This window comes from Labrus mixtus, chromosome 18 (genome assembly GCF_963584025.1).
Source record: "Labrus mixtus chromosome 18, fLabMix1.1, whole genome shotgun sequence".
NCBI lineage: Eukaryota > Metazoa > Chordata > Actinopteri > Labriformes > Labridae > Labrus > Labrus mixtus.
In genome coordinates, this window is record NC_083629.1 from 540781 (window position 1) to 556979 (window position 16199).

General features: G+C 38.6%; 1 protein-coding gene across 1 annotated transcript in view; it reads right to left on the reverse strand.

Annotated features, from left to right (window-relative positions):
- Nucleotides 1-15740, reverse strand: part of kiaa1109 (KIAA1109 ortholog) — a 77683-nt gene extending 61943 nt beyond the window's left edge. The window contains exons 1-16 of the mRNA XM_061062726.1: nt 15604-15740; nt 10576-10711; nt 8937-9053; nt 7595-7673; nt 7428-7492; nt 6966-7140; nt 5968-6049; nt 5655-5848; nt 4515-4594; nt 3927-4077; nt 3486-3642; nt 2982-3060; nt 1262-1353; nt 986-1103; nt 705-860; nt 85-182 (exon numbers count right to left, since the gene is read on the reverse strand). Coding sequence (XP_060918709.1) covers nt 85-182; nt 705-860; nt 986-1103; nt 1262-1353; nt 2982-3060; nt 3486-3642; nt 3927-4077; nt 4515-4594; nt 5655-5848; nt 5968-6049; nt 6966-7140; nt 7428-7492; nt 7595-7673; nt 8937-9053; nt 10576-10681 — 1749 coding nt within the window. The 5' untranslated portion in view covers nt 10682-10711; nt 15604-15740. The remainder of the gene's footprint in view (nt 1-84; nt 183-704; nt 861-985; nt 1104-1261; nt 1354-2981; nt 3061-3485; nt 3643-3926; nt 4078-4514; nt 4595-5654; nt 5849-5967; nt 6050-6965; nt 7141-7427; nt 7493-7594; nt 7674-8936; nt 9054-10575; nt 10712-15603) is intronic.
- Nucleotides 15741-16199: the final 459 nt, after the last annotated feature.

Below are 16199 nucleotides of genomic sequence, written 5' to 3' on the forward strand. Positions count from 1 at the left end.
GAAGATCTTTACTAGAAAAAAAAACTGAAAACAAGTGGACATTTATTTTCAGAACAAATCACATTCCTTCAAAGCAGGACTCACCTTTAAACTAAAGCGGGTATGGCATGTGGTTGGAACAAACTCATTGAAAGGCAAAGTGAAGTCAATATTGAGTGTCTCGCCGCATGCTGCCAGGTACACTATAGAAGATCAATAAAGCAATTGATTAGTCTCACCAGCTGCTCCCTTACATTAAGTGAACACTGAATAATATATTAAGACTTAATAGAGCTTTAGTACCCTGTCATGGGACTCAGCTTTTAGTGCTAGAGAGGAATTGAGTTATTCAGAAGTTATAGATTGCATTTATGACTTTTCTTTTTTTCCTTAGTACTAATGCTTAAAAAAGGTACCGTATATCAGTGAGACCTTTTGTTACAATAAAGAAAAAATAGTATTAAACCTTAGTATAATATCAACAAAGAATTTTAAACCCGTTCTTATCCGTCTTAAAACGTATTTTCTAGATATTTAGAGCCTTTAACACAGCTGATAAAACACTTCAGTGACTTGAGATGGAATTTCTAAGGATGACTTTCAAACCTCAGTCTCACTTACAGGACATTCAATGTGTTCACTGTACAAAATAACCAGTAGAAACCTTTATTTTAACCCTATAGATTAAGTTTGATTGTTAAATATTGTTTCTTGGAGCTTCTCACCATTTTCCTGCTGCTTGGTGGAACAGTCAATCCAGTTTTGTTGGTTTGCGGCCCAGATCATCTCAAACTGGTGGAAAAGAATTTTGAACTTCCAGGAATAGGGTACAAAGGAGTAGATGTCTGGGGCACTGTCACTTGCCCAGTCCTGGATCAAATCTAAAAAAGAAAAAAAAAAGGGTAAGGGGAGGAAGTGAAAACTTTGGAGGTTCTCCAGTGAATTTCCTATATTGTAGTAGTAAAATGTAAATGCTCTCATCGTGTCCGTTTGTGGGAGGACTCACCAGTGAAGAAGTTCTTTTGGGCGTAGATGAAGTGGTAGGTGGCCTTGTACACTTCAATCTCACACTGCCATGACTGAGGCATGTTCCACACCCGAGGGTAGCTAGCTATGACATGAAACTAAAAACAGAAAAACATGATTTCAGGGATAACCTGTAACTAGGTACATGCATTTGCTTAATTTTACTTTGCAACTTAAACTGATGGAGAAGCGATCTTTTTCAATTTGGCACAGCTTCAAAGCTAAAAAAAAAAAAAAAAAAAAGCCTTCTACTTACAGCAAGCATCTCAGCCTCTAGAAGAGTCCTGTACAGCATGCTGCTGGTGGTGTCCACGTGAAGCAGTTGGCCTTTGATGGTAGGAGAGTAGCCTGAGGGCATCAGAGAGAGACAGAGAAACAGGCCCATCAATTCTCAAAACGTACAGCTGGGGATAAGTTCTTTCACATAATTTCATTTAGCAGGCACACTTCAAAAGCTCCTTATGTTAACTCCATTTCTGGGGACAGAGGATAGCCATGACTGATGACTGACTGAATTTTATGAGCTCTGTGAGCAACATTATTTTTTATATTTCACAGACTATCAATGTCAAAAATGTGCATGTTCCCAGATGTCTGTTGTTTTTAGAAGAACAATGGAGAACTTTAGAAGTCAGTTCTACAAACATTTAAGGTGTTGATTCTCTTGATAATAACAATCATTCAAAATCAAGAACATTTCCTGCACAAATTGCATTTGACATTTCTCGAGGCCAAGTGGTTCAAAGCTATTGCTGATTCTCAAGACATTATAATAGTGACATTATAATAAGTGGTGAAAGGGATCACAGCTGATCTGTCATCTGTACGGATCATCCCCCACAAATCAGGCCGAGCATGAACAGTGGAACGATGCATAAACTATACTTTAAAAGTCTTAATTTACTTTGTTTTTACAGCAAGTTCTTCATGGACTTTCACACAGAAATGTGTTGTAAAGTGTTAAAATGTTATTGTGTTACTTTGCTTCCACTCTTCTCTGTTCCTCTCACCGTGTCTGCATTTATCATGCATGTATCAGCTGATGGTTATGGGTGAACACAATCAGAAACTTATTGTTAATAACCTACTAGCCTGTTATAGACTGTAGCTGTAAACTTACATAGCATTGTGTTTGATCCAAAACCTGAAGACTTTGTCATTTAACTCAAGCCTTTACTATACTACAGGATGTGATACATTAAGAATCATGAAAACACATTTTGATTTGTAATGCTGTAAAAGAAAAAAGCACAGTTTCATGACTGAGCTGAGGAACACAAATTTTTTTCTTTTTCTTTTGCTGATCTGAAAAATGATACGGTCTGTCACAAAAAGTCTATCTGATCCCAACTACAAGGTTTGTGATGGTAAATGGTAAATGGACTTGAGCTTGTATAGCACTTTTCTAGTTTTCTGACTACTCAAGGCATTTTTACACTGCAGGTCACACCTACACATTCACACACTGATGGTAGAGATCACTATGTAGTATCATCCATCAGAAGTAACTAATCCCATTCATACACCACCACTGAAGCAGTGGGAGCAATTCGGTGTCTTGCCCAGTGACACATCGGACATGTTGCTGCAGGAGCTGGGGATCGAACCCTCGTCCTTCCAGTTGAGAGATGACAACTCTACCACTAAACAGCCGCCCTTGTTGACCTGTTGCACCATTAGATTAAAGTACGGGCCAATTATAATTTACTGAACAAGAAAATGTTAATGGATGACATCCTGCTCATAAAAAAGCATAATTAAAAAAATATATGATAAATGTCCATCAAAAACACTATTTTGTGTTGTATGTGTTCAGGCTGACTCATTAATGGTGTTTTTCAACCAGCAGTCAGTGCAGCAGATCATAACCAACGAAATGTTGGAGATGGCATGTACTTCTACGTGCACAGAATTTGTTCAATCGATCCAATAGCTGAATATTTCAACAAGTGGTCTTTGAAAACACACACACTTACCATTCTCTCCTACAGTCATGGGGATGTTTACTTCCAGGTAAGAGCCTGCGCCCACATTCACATGGATAGCATTGGTTTCCTAGCAACAGGAATCAAGACAGAGCATGGAGAGAGAAAAGAGCAAAAAAAAGGATATTCATGCGGACTGTCAAATGACTAAATGGTGCCTTAGTACTTAAAAGTAGAAGTTCACCATTCTGAACAATAAGCAACTGAATGACAATCTTCCCTCACTCAAGCCATTTCCATTTTTTATCCAACACACATCTATGTTGATATTAAGTATGCACTCCACATACTGAGCTTTTTGAAAACCCCTGCACTGCTCATGGTTGAAAATTTGAAGGAGCATAAAACATGAACCAATATCAATGGCCAAAACATGGTGAGGAATAAAGACAGAGACAAAGAGAGCAGCAGGTAGAGGAGGGAAGATCATACAGTAGGTTGGCAAGAATAGAAGAAAAAGAAGTAGAAAAGCACACAACAGCGCTTAAGAGTCACCCTGTTTTTGGTAAAAAGCAGATCGATGGTTGCATCAGCGATGATGTTCATGCGGAGCTCAAAGGCCTGGATCTGCCTGGGTTTTCCTGGCTGGGCAACCTCGGTCACTTTCATGTCCTGGTAGTCAGCGGGAAGGAAGAACTTCCACAGACAGTCCCTGAGGGAAGGGAGAGTTCATGTAAATGTCAGGCTGTACCATCAACCGCAATCTCTCAAAGTTGAAAACATTTGGAATTTAAACTTTTTTGAAGACTATGTCTTAATCGGAATAGCACTCAACAACATACAATACTTTATAGCTGTTCAGATGATTTTAAGTACATGTTAGCATATTTAGAACACAATTATGAAACATTAACTGAATTGTGGGAAGATGTATGATTTTCAGTTAAATTATTTGATAATACAGAGTTAGTACATTTTGGCATGATCGGTACTCACCTCTGACGATCTGCCCAGGGGCCGTAGTTGAAGTCAGTCCCTTTTCCACAGACGATGTCCAGACCCCAACATGGAGGCAGGTCCTGAAGCTTGTCATCCTCGCTGCACGTCTCAGCTTCCTCCACACCCTCCTGCTCCACGGGCACAAGACCTTCATATACACAGAAAAAAAGTTCAAGCCCTAGGCACTGATAACAAATATGTAACAAAAATATGAAGTCTATGCTGGGCATCTAGACACAGAATCAAGAGTTGATAAAGGACAATAAATGCTGTAGGAAGTGGTAACCAATCTTATTGCCATATGTGTGTGTTCCTCACTTAGCAAATTCTATTAGGACACATGACACAAGGCCAGCTCATTTAGAACTGCTTGATAAATTTTGGGGGGGAAGCGGTGTCACCACACCAGTACTTAGATGTTTTAGACAGGGAAAGGTTAGAGGAACTAACTAACTAAGTACTTTGGTAAAGCAGGGGCTAGTTATCCAACAGAAAGTGACATCACAACATCATTGTGCTAAAAGAGTGTGTGTGTGTGTGTGTGTGTGTGTGTGTGTGTGTGTGTGTGTGTGTGTGTGTGGACACCTGGTTCATCCTGGTAGTAGTAGATGTCAACATCGTTGGACTGCATTACCACAAAGCCTTCACCCATCAGTCTGGGAGGTCTAAAAGAAGCCACATAGTCACAGTTTAGAGGCAAGTAACTAATGTCATGTAGAAGATATATGCAAAGATTCAATGGAGCCACATTTTGTTTCACAGCATCTAAGCAGGTACCTTAAAAGCACCATAGAATTGATTAACTTCATTAAATTGATGTCTACTTGTTTGTCCTTCCGCTTCTATATTTTGGCTGAACATTCCAACATTACTTTAAAACAAGTCAAGGACCATTGGAGGTTGAAATCACTAATGGCTTTTACAGAGAATACAGTTGCCAAGTTTTTCTCAAGAGTGACACCTTGGCCACTGTGGGTTGATATATTAATATTACTTTAAATGTTCAATCAACTAAAGTGCAGATAATGGTTTGTCTTTCTTCTTATGCAGTTAAGATGAAGAGGACAAAACAGATCTCTTATTTAAGCTCTCTGTCACCCTTTATGGCATTACAGAATAGATGGTCCAATCCAGAAATAGTCATCAATTGCATGCAGAATAAAGTACTACAATATTTGAGCGAATTCTCCGGGGGGCATCGATAGCGTGGTGGTGTACACCCTGTGGAGGCTATAGTCCTCCAAGCGAAGCTTCAATTATAAGTTTTGTGCCAAATACATTTAGTACTGACAGTGACATAAGTTGAAGAACTACGTCTACAAGTTCAAGAGATTTTTTTTTGGGTTCATACTGCTGAAGAAAGGCAGAGTGAAGCCTCTGTGTAACTTCTGCAATCTCGAATTTAACTAAGAACCGCCAGAAATAGATGAATGGGCGCTACTCAAGGGGGGAAAACTAACCAAGGTATGACAGAGGTTACTTTGCAGACATGTGAAGGGATGAATTTTGCATCACTTTTGATTTGAACACACAGTTGCTTTTCAAGTTTCTAATTGGGCTGTAGACAACACACAGAAAATAAAGTCTTGTCTTGAACTTTTGTCATGCTGTTTAACCTCTCGCTACACTGGAATTAGCAAGAATTGGAATTGGTCCTGGTTCCCAGAGGCATACAGATGATAGTTGATGAGTACTGAAACTGGTCAGAAAGTGACTGGGACTTACTCATCATTCTGCATGCCAAGGTAGCGTGGACTGGGAACCAGCATGACGCGAACATTCTCCAGCGAGCCCTTGACGATGTGCATGTACTGGTCCAGGTGACTGGATGGAGGCTTGGTAGCATATGTCAGGAAAGCGTCCTCGAAGTTCAAACATAGTGTTTGGGGTAGGTGGTGGTTTCCAAAAGCCAAACGTCCCTACAGGAGAACAAACAGACACGGAGCAAATGTATTTGAGGGCGACATTATGCCCATTTCAATTACAATCGTTTTTTTATTGTCTTAACAATTTAAAGAAAGTTTAAAATCATACTCACAGTGCTAATGTTAACTTTGATTACAGGAATGAGGGAGCGCCAAGATGATGTGGGGTCTGGACTCTCTGATTTGATGTTCACACTTTACAAGGAGCAGAAGATATTAAAGGGGACATATTATGAAAAATCCACTTCTACAGTGTTTTTGAACATATATTTGGTTAACCTGAGTGTTTACTGATCCATAAAATGTGAAATAAACCCATCCAGTCCTTTGTTTGTGGTCTGCATAAGTCTTACAACACAGAGGAAAATGCTCTGTTTCTAATGTGCTTGTGATGTCACAGTGGGATTCTGGTAAATAAAATACCCTCCCCTCCCCTGGTATCTCCACCCATGGACTCCACCCCCAGCCTGGAACAAAACTTTTGTGCAGGTCCACCATTTTTATTCTCTCTTCCGTAGTGATGGGGGGGGCGGTCATTGCATTTAAAGAGACACACACACCAAAACGGAGCGTTCTGAGAGAGCTGGTTTATACAGGGTCACAAACCTCCTCTGGTGCTTGATTCATGTTATATTTTGACCAAAGCACAGCACAGATGTTTCATTTAGACCACAGGGGACTGTTTGAAAAGGTGGAGGAGGGGGATTATATGTCCTCTTTAAAATAATTTATTGGTGCTAAAAATAATTTGGGTAAGATTGATTTAGCTGACATCAGGTAAAATGACAATACTGTTTCTCTGTGCCAACAAGGATAACAGAGAGAAAATGAGCACATCTGTGCAGCTCTCCCAGATACCTTGATCATCACATTTACATTCATCAATTATCTCTGGTTGGAAAATTGCTGATTCCTTGCTAAAATCATCATCATCAGTCATGACACCAGTGGAAGCTACTGCAGTCCTCATCAATTAAAGGCTCCTGTTAATATACATGGAACTTTTTTTTGCTTCTTTTTATCAAACTTCAAATCAAGGATGAATTTCTACAGCAGTTTAACCGCAAGCATTAGATAAAGGAAAACATGTTAGATGTTGCCTGAGGGGAACCTTTCTAGGGTTTTGCTCCCATCCTCTTGTCCCCGCTCTTCATCTTTTTTGGGTGTTATCAGTGTGGGTTCCAGTCCGAAGGTTTCTTGCAGTCGGGCGTAGAGGTCGGTCCGGTTGTAAACATGAAATTCAAAGCCATTAACTGTCACGTAAAGCCTGGTCTCTGCCTTGGGATCTGACAACAAGACAAAGAAAGGAAAGTCGGAGCTTATTTTGATATTTCCTTCCATAGGTGGTTTTAAAAGCTGGTAGTCAAAAACACGTTGAGGAGGGGGTCACAACTTTTTAAAATATTCAAACTTATGGAAAATGCTTATAGATGATAACTGCCCCAAACAAAATGTTTTTTCATTCAAGTGGTGATACATTATTAGAAAAGAAAGTTACTTTTGAAATCACTCTGAAGTTGAATAAAGCTGCTAAACTAAGTTGTCTATGTAAACACATTTCTGATCTTCTCACCATGCTGTTTCTGTTTTGGGTTATACATTTTCCACCAACGAAATATGAGGAAGCCATCTTGTATCCTGCAAGACAAAAAAAAAAAGAAGAAGAATGAATCAGTAGTCAAGCTGTGAGATAATTGTTGTAGGGGAACAGAGCATCCAATGCAGCACATGTCAGGTTACCTAATGGACATGTCTTGGTTGATGAAGTAGACATCTCTGAACATGACTTTCCCCGACAGCACAGAGAAGGAAAAGGAGCCTGTGGAGGTACAAGACACAATTTAAGTCATGCACAAAAGAGTGTAAAAACAAGGTGTGAAACTATTTGGATCCGAGACAACAAAAAAGTCAAAAGATGATTATCAAACAAGGTAATAAGAGAGCGGTGTAAGCCCTGGTAAATAAAAAAAGAGACCATCTGGGTGTTTCTGGGAAATGTAATCACCTTTTTTTCTCTCAACATTGAGAAGAAATAACCATTATTGGAATCTAATTGTACAAGAAGTAGATAAGAATATGCACCCCCAAACGTGATACTCCAGCATAAATTCTTCTCTGCTTGTAACCCGTCTCTCTCTCTTTCAATTATTGCATGCCGGTGGTGGTGGTGGTTCAACTATAATTATGCCTTCTGACACTCCACTCCTGTTTGTGGTATTTTGGACTTTTTCCTCTGGTTGGCTGAAGACAGGATGTGCCACTCAGCTCCCTCAGAAACTCTCACTTCCCTTGTGAATCCATGCAGGAATGTTAACTTGACCCTAATATGGCAATGAAAAGACATGCCCAAACCTGCTCTACACATAACAAGCAGGGTCTGTAGAGGTAATTTAACACCCTGCTGTTTCTTGCAAAGGTTTATCTCTCTTTCTTTTTCTGTTTATTTGTATACCTAATTACCGTAGGTCTTTTTTGAAAATACTCGAGAAGCACAACCTATTTATAAAGAAACTAAATAAAAAATCTGTATTTTTAAAGATATATTATGCACAATTGTGACTGTCAACAAGGCATAAAATAAGCCATGCCTTTCTCATAAAGCCTTGAAGCTCCCTTTGTAATCAGTAATTCACTTCCTATTTTACCATACTGACTGCGTTGTAACTGCCATGTCTTTGTCAATAAACTCATGATGCCACATTTGTCAGTACGAAGTAGCCATCACTATGACAGACACACCTTCTTATTTTTGGTGTGAACAGCAGAACAGAGAAGATGCACATGACAAGATCGACTCTTTAGAAAATAAATGAATGTTTGTAAGGAACCAAACACCATAATAAGGGTAGAGTTACAGGCGAATATATGCTGCTTTATTAATTGAGCTCTGTGTCATTTACGTAAAGAAATTCAATCTGTTGCTGGTTGCGGTTTGTTGTTGAGACTCTACGGAATAACCACTGAGAAAAGCTGGCTCATCATCAAATATTCAGCAGACCGAGTTAACGCCTTGAACCGACTGCTCTGGCAGTGCTGTTCCTCTCTATTCATCCCCGTGTAACAGAGCTCCTGATGCACGCACCAATATGAATGTAGCCATCCTTGTAGAGTCTGTTGATGATGAGGGTGAGGATGAGGCCAATGTTGCGGGAGTTGTAATACGTTAGGTAGATTATCCATCCACACGAGAGAATGGTGGCTGAAAATCAAAAGCAATACATGGTCAGGTTTGTTAATAGATGAAAATAATAAAAAACAACAGGTACAACAACATTTGAAGGTTTACTGATGTTTTCCAATAGTCTATTGACATCAGTGATGTGACAAAATATAGACCTAGACATTAAATTTCAGTTGTATAATGTACTTGTCGATATGAAATGTATTAGCCACAGGAGATGCCAGTCAGCTCAGCCTGCTTATTGAGAAACCAGTCAGAGTGTCGGCACGGAAGCTTGGCAATACATCACTGCACTATCAAATAAATTAGCTAATCTGGATAAAAAGAACAACCTTAGAAGTCAATGACAATAAGAGTGCTGTATAGAACATTTTCAGCCCTTTACTTTGCCGTAAGCAAGCCACTTTTAGCACCACATGTGTCTTCCTCTGCCTGCAGCACGCTAGCTCTTTAGTGTTTATGAATTCAGTACTATTGATGTACAAATTAACTTCAAAAGTCTCTTACACTGTAAATCAAACTATCTCTAAATGTGATGCCTTGTTGTTATAAGGTCAACAAACCGTGATTGGTCCTCTGAATACATTGAGCCAAATGCTGCAGTTCTTTGCAAAATGATCTTTACAGCCAAGGTGTCAGAGCAGTACTAACCAAACCAGCAATGCAAGAACCTCACAAAAAATTACAGAGTAATGTATCACAAACAAACACACTCCTGAAAATATCCAGATCATTTCAGGAGGACTGCTCCAGATATTCTCCTGACCTGTTCACATATACACATCACAGCGGGGGGATTATCGCTGTCAGACCGGAGTTAATCCCCCCCAAAATACGTGGAAGTATCTGCTATATGATGCTATAATGAGAATATTTGCCTTTATATCAATGCTACGTTTAGTTCAGTGTCAACAAAAGGGCGGAGAGCAACACACTGACGAACACAAAATGTAATTAGCCATTTAATTACACGCACGGATAGTGTAGCGCTCGTATGCATACACTGTATATAAACGTCACTCCCCTTCCTATTAGCTCAACGTGAACTTTTCAGACAATATCCTGCTGCGTTCTCACATCAGATCGCTTGGACTTGCTGTGGAAAAGATACTAAGGGTCTGGCAGGAGAAACTCTGAATTATGTCAGAAAGAAAAATTTGTCCGTTTGGGTTCACACATACAGCTCCTCTGGCAAATATCTGGAAGTTTTCATGAGTTTTCTGCAAGTGTGAAATCCCTATTACAGAACCATTGAATGTTAAAGAAGGGTGTTCAAAGCTCTGAGATATCAACCCTCCTTCAAGTAGTCATTTCTAGAGAAAAAAAAAAATCGCAAAATGTATAAGTGTAGTGTCATGAATCAAAGTAGTCAAAGAAAGCCAAAATAATCGAGAGCAAAAGGAAGCATCACCACGTCACCTTGGAAACTGCAAAGCAACTGAACTTGATTCAGTGCTAACATGCTATGACCTTTTTACGTGACAGGTTCCACATAACTGATCTTGATATTTTTTTCACAGTGCGGACACAGATCACTTACCAACAAGGAGCCAGATGAAGTTTGAGTTGTGCTTGGTGAGAAAGTCATCTAGATCCACAAAGCTGGGGAAAGTGCTTTCATTGTTTTTGGCAACATGCACATCCATGGCTACAGGCTCTCAGGATGATGTCTAAAACTGCAAAAAACAGAGAAATGTCAAATTACTTTAAACTTAAACTCAACTGTATGCCTTTCAGACTCTACTGTAATAGTTACTATTAATGCGGTTTAATGTTGAATTACAATAGTTATTTGTGATTAATCACACTTTTCATCACGTTTGAAACAATATTTTGTATTTTGAAAACGTTTTTTGTTATTCTTTAAATGTGTATAATGTACTGTGTTAAGCTAAGGGTACATTTCTTCCTGCTTTTGTTTACAAGCAACTTCTTATAGATCGAAGGTTACAAAATGACCACAAATAAGGAAAAAGGAACTTGTTATAGGTCACATGGTGGATTTTACTTTTGACTTGACAACAGAGCAGTCTGGGAGTTTTTTGTGTAATGAGCCAATCAGAGGTACAGGGGTGTTGTTCTTTTTCTATAACTGTGGCTAAAGGGAGATGCTGATGTCAGTGCTGTTGTTTAGCTATGGTGCGCCTTAACGGACATAATAGAACGCAAATAATGCAATTTTTTGCTTTTTCATTAATTACGGAACTTAATCACATTAACACATTAGGCTGACAGCCGAATACTGTATGCATTTCAATCCCATCTGCAGCCTAGGAAGTGGTGGCACATAAATAAAAAATAAACCAGAAAACACATCAATTACAATTAAACCAACTTCAAACTAATAAAAAAAAATGTACAGATTGTTTTTTAATAAGATTTTATGCTTCTAGAGAATATAAGATAAAAAATAAGATAAGATATACTTTATTCATCCCAGCAGGGAAATTTAGGTGTTCCAGCAGCCAGCATACAGTGGGTACGGAAAGTATTCAGACCTCTTTACATTTTTCACTCTTTGTTTCATTGCAGCCATTTGCTAAAATCAAAAAAGTTCATTTTATTTCTCATTAATGTACACTCAGCACCCCATCTTGACAGAAAAAAAACAGAAATGTAGACATTTTTGCAAATTTATTAAAAAAGAAAAACTGAAATATCACATGGTCATAAGTATTCAGACCCTTTGCTGTGACACTCATATTTAACTCACATGCTGTCCATTTCTTCTGATCCTCCTTGAGATGGTTCTGCTCCCTCATTGGAGTCCAGCTGTGTTTAATTAAACTGATTGGACTTGATTAGGAAAGGCACACACCTGTCTATATAAGACCTTACAGCTCACAGTGCATGTCAGAGCAAATGAGAATCATGAGGTCGAAGGAACTGCCCAAGGAGCTCAGAGACAGAATTGTGGCAAGGCACAGATCTGGCCAAGGTTACAAAATAATTTCTGCAGCACTCAAGGTTCCTAAGAGCACAGTGGCCTCCATAATCCTTAAATGGAAGAAGTTTGGGACGACCAGAACTCTTCCTAGACCTGGCCGTCCAGCCAAACTGAGCAATCGTGGGAGAAGAGCCTTGGTGAGAGAGGTAAAGAAGAACCCAAAGATCACTGTGGCTGAGCTCCAGAGATGCAGTAGGGAGATGGGAGAAAGTTCCACAAAGTCAACTATCACTGCAGCCCTCCACCAGTCGGGGCTTTATGGCAGAGTGGCCCGACGGAAGCCTCTCCTCAGTGCAAGACATATGAAAGCCCGCATAGAGTTTGCCAAAAAACACATGAAGGACTCCCAGACTATGAGAAAGAAGATTCTCTGGTCTGATGAGACCAAGATTGAACTTGAGCGGTATGTGTGGAGAAAACCAGGCACTGCTCAGCACCTGCCCAATACAATCCCAACAGTGAAACATGGTGGTGGCAGCATCATGCTATGGGGGTGTTTTTCAGCTGCAGGGACAGGACGACTGGTTGCAATTGAAGGAAAGATGAATGCGGCCAAGTACAGAGATATCCTGGAAGAAAACCTCTTCCAGAGTGCTCAGGACCTCAGACTGGGCCGAAGGTTCACCTTCCAACAAGACAATGACCCTAAGCACACAGCTAAACTAACAAAGGAGTGGCTTCGGAACAACTCTGTGACCATTCTTGACTGACCCAGCCAGAGCCCTGACCTAAACCCAATTGAGCATCTCTGGAGAGACCTGAAAATGGCCACCAACGTTCATCATCCAACCTGACAGAACTGGAGAGGATCTGCAAGGAAGAATGGCAGAGGATCCCCAAATCCAGGTGTGAAAAACTTGTTGCATCATTCCCAAGAAGACTCATGGCTGTACTAGCTCAAAAGGGTGCTTCTACTCAATACTGAGCAAAGGGTCTGAATACTTATGACCATGTGATATTTCAGTTTTTCTTTTTTAATAAATTTGCAAAAATTTCTACATTTCTGTTTTTTTTCTGTCAAGATGGGGTGCTGAGTGTACATTAATGAGAAATAAAATGAACTTTTTTGATTTTAGCAAATGGCTGCAATGAAACAAAGAGTGAAAAATGTAAAGGGGTCTGAATACTTTCCGTACCCACTGTATATACAAACACACAACACATACATAGATACATATCCCACCCATACAAAATAACATGAGCCCACAATATAGTTTGATATATGATATATATATATATGCAACTCAGGCTAAAGTTTAAATGTCTTCTGTCCTTACTTAAAGGGGAGTCATTATAAAGTGCAATTGCAGTAGGTAAAAAAATATATAATTATATAGTAAGTATATTATAAAGTCAATAGTTCTAAGTAGTGTCGTAAATTTAAAGTCTTAACTTTACTTAATAAATCACGGAGCTTTACAAGATTCAAGATCAAATGGATTTGGATCAAAATAAATACAAAGTCAACATGATCAGGATTGTTTTGGTATTTAAATCATACATAATATGAATATAAGAATAGGAAATAATTACTGATTCATAGATATAATGTGTCACTTAAAAACTGCTGCTACCACTCTGTCAGTCACCTTTTTACAAATGTCCTACAAGTGATATTAAAAATAAAATAACATGCCTCAATCATCAAAATGCTGACTTAACTGGTGACACTTTCTTTCAAAAAAAGTAGCAATACGATGTTTTTTAAAGATCAGGGATGAGTTATATGCCCAAGTCTTTGCCATGTATAAAAAACTAGAAGGATTTGTTTTGGCGATTAAACAAGGGAGGAGAATTAAAAGACTGGCTACATAAAACACTTTGTGCAAAAGGATTATTACGTAATTAATATTATAATGCATCTGGAGCTAAAATATTCATCAAAAAATGACCATGCAAGTACATTGTTCAGTTTCAAATCGTTATTTCAGGCATTGAATCATGTGTATAGTACCCTAAGTCTGTACTGGAGACCTTTAAAGAAACATTCCTGCAGTAATTTAACACCTCATGTGATCATAATCAGCTGTAAGTGTAGTTTCTTGGCATGTCAAGAGGATGTAGGCCCTTTTGTTGACGTGGACTTAAGTTTCCACAGAAGGGATTACTTTCTGTGTCTGTTTGTCAGCGGACTGGTGGTCGGATAAGTGTATGCTAGGATCTCTGTGCATGCTTCAGGATTTTAAGCTTAACACACACAAAAAAAGACATGCAAACACAAACACACATATCTAATCCATCAGACATTAAACTAGCTTTGAGAAAAATACTGAGATGAAATAAACCTGGAGCTCTCTTTTACTGCAAACGTTACAATCTAATTTTTTTTCCACTAAAATTGCACAAATAATATAGGATAGGATTATCTGTTAAATCTGACCTGTGTGATTTTTTTTAGAAGATGTTCATGAAACAGTGCACTACCTGCAGGTTGCTAATCCAAATCTAGTTTTAGATGTTGGAGTTTTTCATAAAATAAGATAAGAAACAAATAGTTATTTAGGTATACATCTGTTGTAAAAGGATTAAAAGAGAATATTTTTTTAGACAAACACAAAACTTCACCTTTATGTTACCTGATTTAAGTATACAAAATGTGCATCTGTCACAGAGTTATGAGATGTGAGCACTGATTATGCAGCTATTCCAGAACGGTGAGTTCTGACATGTCAGTGACTCATCACAGAAAGCTTTAACAGCAGACTTCTTAAGTTTTTAGTTTTGAAAGAGTAGGGATGTGTTGTTAGCCACAAAGCTCTTTCATAGTAGTTTTTCATGGTATGACTATCAATCCTCCTAGCACATACTGTAAACACCAGACCTATCAACAAGTCTCATCAGAACTGCATAGGGAATGAGGTTCAATCTGATCATTTATACTGAACATTTTAAGAGACAGGACACATGCATGTACAATTTGTACAATTACAATTAATAGTGGGTTAATTGACATAGCTCTGCCTTTGCTTCTGAGCACAACGCAAACACTCTTAAACTAAAACTTTTTCTAGACTGCAAGGCGACTCACAATTCAGAAGTTAAACCAAATTAAACCTTAACATTAAATCAAAATATTGTTGATGCTGTTGTGATCTATGTGTGTACAACGTTAAAGAAGAAGATGAAAACGACAGGTAAATACCGAGAGGACTGTCTTTGGCTTTGTTTACATATTGTCCTGGCAAAGCTACCATTTTTATATAATGATATAATGATATAACGTTGTGTTGAATTGTAGTTGAACAATAGCAGATTTAATAATTCACTCGACAACAGATTAGAAGTGGGATTTAGCCATACCTGGACCTTTATAGACACCTAGCTAACGTTAGCTAATCCCATGTCTTTATTTATTTCCGCACTACAAAGATGCACTATTGCCGAATACAAACCTATTTTTATGCGTGTGAAATATAACTACAAGGGGCTAATGATCTGACTAGTACAGCTAGACACCTCATGGTTTATAGTGTTTAGGATAGTGGATATTATATTAAGCTAACCGCTAAAATCATAATGTTAGCACTGAAGTTAGCTAGCAAGGTAATGACAGCAGGCCGCACCCTTTAACTTCCCATTTGTCGAACTGAAAAAACAATTCCCTTTGTATCCGCAAAGTACCTTAATGTCCACGATAGAGCATGTGGTTTCATCTTTGATCCGGTTATCCAGGAGTTGATGTCCTTTTGTCGTGTCAGACATTGGTACAGCTAGCATCCTCTGTTGAATATTTACCTGGCAGACGGCCAGTTAACATCTCTTCCTGTTCTGTCATGACCGCTCACAAAAATCGACCAATAGGGACAATGGGAAGCCAAAGACTGACCAATTACAGGACAGTATGAGTGCGGCACCGCTCAATTGACAGTTAATCTATCCAATCACCATCAATGTTTTTACTACAATGGGAGTGTTTTCAGCACACGGAAGGATCAGAATGCTTTTGTTAATTTGAACATGTTTATTTGTTTTATTCTGTTAACTAAATGTTCCCCAAAATAACTTAAAATTCACTTTATAACGACGAATAAAAAAAAAACAAAGACTAACTAACAGAAGAAAAATCAGAACAAAAAGGTCAACAGCAAATATATAAAGGTGGTTTATCAAACTGAGAGTTTGTATGGTGTTAAATAAAAGGCATACCAGAAAGCAATCATATCAACCAATTTACAACATGCTAAGTAACATTCTGAAACATTTCTTGTATTGAGTGA